At 35.7% G+C, this 3,285-nt stretch overlaps 2 protein-coding genes across 3 annotated transcripts in view; one reads left to right on the forward strand and one right to left on the reverse strand.

Moving 5' to 3' along the window:
* The window catches only part of LOC104701157 (beta-hexosaminidase 3-like), a 12,511-nt gene extending 9,770 nt beyond the window's left edge, over positions 1-2,741 (forward strand). For both annotated transcript variants that reach the window (XM_010416799.2, XM_010416798.2), the window contains exons 3-14: positions 350-385; positions 466-577; positions 669-739; positions 824-954; positions 1,062-1,127; positions 1,217-1,317; positions 1,397-1,456; positions 1,541-1,574; positions 1,655-1,753; positions 1,846-1,905; positions 1,986-2,236; positions 2,332-2,741. In XM_010416799.2, coding sequence (XP_010415101.1) covers positions 350-385; positions 466-577; positions 669-739; positions 824-954; positions 1,062-1,127; positions 1,217-1,317; positions 1,397-1,456; positions 1,541-1,574; positions 1,655-1,753; positions 1,846-1,905; positions 1,986-2,236; positions 2,332-2,498 — 1,188 coding nt within the window. In that variant the 3' untranslated portion in view covers positions 2,499-2,741. The remainder of the gene's footprint in view (positions 1-349; positions 386-465; positions 578-668; positions 740-823; positions 955-1,061; positions 1,128-1,216; positions 1,318-1,396; positions 1,457-1,540; positions 1,575-1,654; positions 1,754-1,845; positions 1,906-1,985; positions 2,237-2,331) is intronic.
* LOC104701158 (endoglucanase 7-like) overlaps positions 2,985-3,285 on the reverse strand; it is a 4,752-nt gene continuing 4,451 nt past the window's right edge. Inside the window, exon 6 of the mRNA XM_010416800.2 lies at positions 2,985-3,285. This exon is cut by the window's right edge and continues 19 nt beyond it. Coding sequence (XP_010415102.1) covers positions 3,037-3,285 — 249 coding nt within the window. The 3' untranslated portion in view covers positions 2,985-3,036.

The raw sequence follows: 3,285 nt of genomic DNA on the forward strand, positions 1-3,285 counted from the left end.
GTTGTGTTGTGTTTTTATGATCTTATTAGTACTTTTGCACCTTTCTTTTTTCTTCCACTGGCACTATAGAGACTCATGTAACATAGGTAGGGACATGAAGTAGTGTCCTCCACGTGAACTGCATTAAACATGATGGAATTAGTGTGCCCTTCTTTTTTGTTTTTCTTTCCTAATAAAGAATACAAATGCATAAGCACAATTCGTTAGCTGTTCATATTTCAATTATTTCCCAAATCTTATAATACTGTGATTACACTAGTGTGGCCCCTTGTGTTTAAATCAATATTCAGGTAAGTTAACAAATACAATCATAATAAATCTCTCCTTTGATATTTGTTTTACAATGTAGGCAAAGAGCGTTTATGGTGCATTACACGGTCTACAGGTTTGTGTTTATTCTTTACCCCAATTTGGTTATCATTGTAAGATGTCGAGTTATTGAAGAAAGTGAAATTATAAATGCAGACATTTAGCCAGTTATGCCATTTTAATTTGAAGAAAAAGGTAATAGAGATTCTAATGACTCCATGGAATATTACTGACCAGCCTAGATTCTCTTACCGTGGCCTTTTAATTGGTAAGTGATCGTGTAATTTCTTCTCTAATTACTTAATGACACACATCACTTATATGATGTGATCGATTGTTTATTTATTTTTATTACGTAGATACATCCCGACATTATTTGCCACTTCCGGTAATAAAGAACGTGATTGATTCCATGACATACGCCAAACTTGTAAGCTCTAAAGATGAATCAATTTGGTTGGTTGGTGAATCACATCAGTCATCACTAATAAATACTTTTGTTGGTTTGGTGTAGAATGTGTTACATTGGCACATTGTTGATACACAGTCATTTCCATTAGAGATTCCTTCTTACCCCAAGCTATGGAACGGTGCTTACTCTTCCTCGCAGCGATACACCTTCGATGACGCCGCTGAAATCGTCAAGTATGTTGGAATTCTTACTGATTTATGTACATGTATTACTAATTGATTCTCAAAGTTCAAAATCATAGGATAGTTCCTTCTTATTAACTTCGTGTATGTATTTATAGTTATGCTCAACGAAGAGGGATCCATGTCTTGGCTGAGATTGATGTTCCAGGACACGCTCTCTCATGGTAATTTTCTTCACAACATTTATATTTTCACAATTTCACAAATTAGTTTTTATAATAGTATTAACTATAATTTTTATAACTAAATAAAGGGGAAAAGGCTATCCTTCCTTGTGGCCCTCCAAGAATTGTCAAGAACCACTTGACGTGAGCAGTAACTTTACATTTAAGGTCATTGATGGCATTCTTTCTGGTAAAAATCTTAATCCGAAACACTCTTTTCTCGCGTAACTTCATTTTCCTAAATACTAATGGAATTTTTTTTTTTTCAGATTTCAGCAAGATCTTTAAGTTTAAATTTGTCCATTTGGGAGGTGACGAAGTAAATACAAGTAACGCGCGTCTCCTCATCAGTTTATCATATTTCCTCTCTATAGTGTTGGTTCTGAATTCTGATTACATGTACTTCGTTGCAGCTTGTTGGTCAGCAACACCGCGAATAGCCCAATGGTAATGATACTCAGACACACTTGTAAAGTTCTTTAATTAAAACGTTTTACCTCATGTTACTCCAACTTTTTAACTTGAAGGCTTAAAAAGCATCGGATGAGTGAAGAAGAAGCCTATCAATATTTCGTGCTACGGGCACAAAAGATCGCTTTGTCTCATGGATATGAAACTATTAACTGGTAGTCAATTAAACTTTCATTAGAAAACGAAAAAAAAGTAATCAAAATTTTGCTATGACTTACTACATTTTGCTCTAAATGTTATATTGTAGGGAAGAAACCTTCAACAATTTTGGAAGCAAATTAAACCCAAAAACCGTGGTTCACAACTGGTAATTACATACATATATAGAAGACAAGAATCGTTGATCAACGTTGAATTAAAACGAACTTTTTTACTTTGGTGAATCAGGCTTGGTACCGGAGTTGTTGAGAGAGTGACAGCTTCCGGTTTAAGGTGTATAGTGAGTAACCAAGACAAATGGTATTTGGATCATATAGACGCACCTTGGCAAGGCTTTTACGATAACGAGCCACTTCAAGACATAAAGGATAAAAAGCAACAAAGTCTAGTACTTGGTGGCGAGGTTTGCATGTGGGGTGAACATATTGATGCTTCTGACATTGAACAAACCATTTGGCCTCGCGCTGCCGCAGCTGCAGGTAGTTATGATATTTTCTTATAGATCTTGCAAAATATTTTATAACATACCGTGTGCTAATTGCTAAAGATTAACTATATATTTTGTGTTTGAAAGAGCGGTTGTGGACACCTTATGCAAAGTTGGCTACAAATCCAGACAAGGTAACAACGAGGTTGGCTCACTTCAGATGCTTATTAAATCAAAGAGGCGTTGCAGCCGCACCTTTGGTTGGTGGCGGAAGAGTCGTGCCTTTGGAACCAGGTTCTTGTCTCGCTCAGTGACACAGGTTTGAAATGTAGAGTATATTACATTTCACTACTTCAGCAAGACCTTTTGTTAGAAAATATTTGGTCAATTCATGTTGAAATGAACCCCCTACAATTTAGGGGTACTTAATTAAGTTTGTTTTCTTGGTTATTAGTCCTAGATTTTTCCTTCCTGTTTGGAAGTAACCGTTGTAACATTTATGTAGCTAGAGACTCACCAATTTATAGCTCGAATAAAGAATACATAGTTTGCAGTTTCGTACTTTTTGCAGTCACTAATGACTATATGATTTTGTCTAAATCATATCCATTATATAGAACTCGTAACGCGTAAGCCACTAAATTAAAGATCACTCTTTGTATATATTGTCTTATGTAAGATAAGATATTTTCTCATTTAAAAGTCTACATTGATTTAATTTCTCTAGCTTTCATTGGAACAACATTTATATATATTAAAACAAAAAAAATTGTTATATTTATGTAACCAAATGACAAAAAAGATTGAATGTAACATATATAATTTAAACTCAGTGACGTAGATGAAATATTCTCAAGGCTTCCAGGCTTTGGGAGGTGGTGGGGCTGGAGGGTAGAGAGGAGGAACACTATTGAACATCGTGTTCTTATCGATTCTGTCTCCCCCACTGCTAGTTAAAGAAATGAGAGCAGCCACGAGGCCTGCGTTTCCGGAGAGAGTAGGCTCGCTCGCGTTATAATTGTTTCGCAAGTCATGGAACTGATCGAATTTGTTTGGTCCACCGACCATAGCTCCTGTGATGTTATTTGGATTTGGATTCTT

This window comes from Camelina sativa, chromosome 7 (assembly GCF_000633955.1).
Source record: "Camelina sativa cultivar DH55 chromosome 7, Cs, whole genome shotgun sequence".
Classification (NCBI taxonomy): domain Eukaryota; kingdom Viridiplantae; phylum Streptophyta; class Magnoliopsida; order Brassicales; family Brassicaceae; genus Camelina; species Camelina sativa.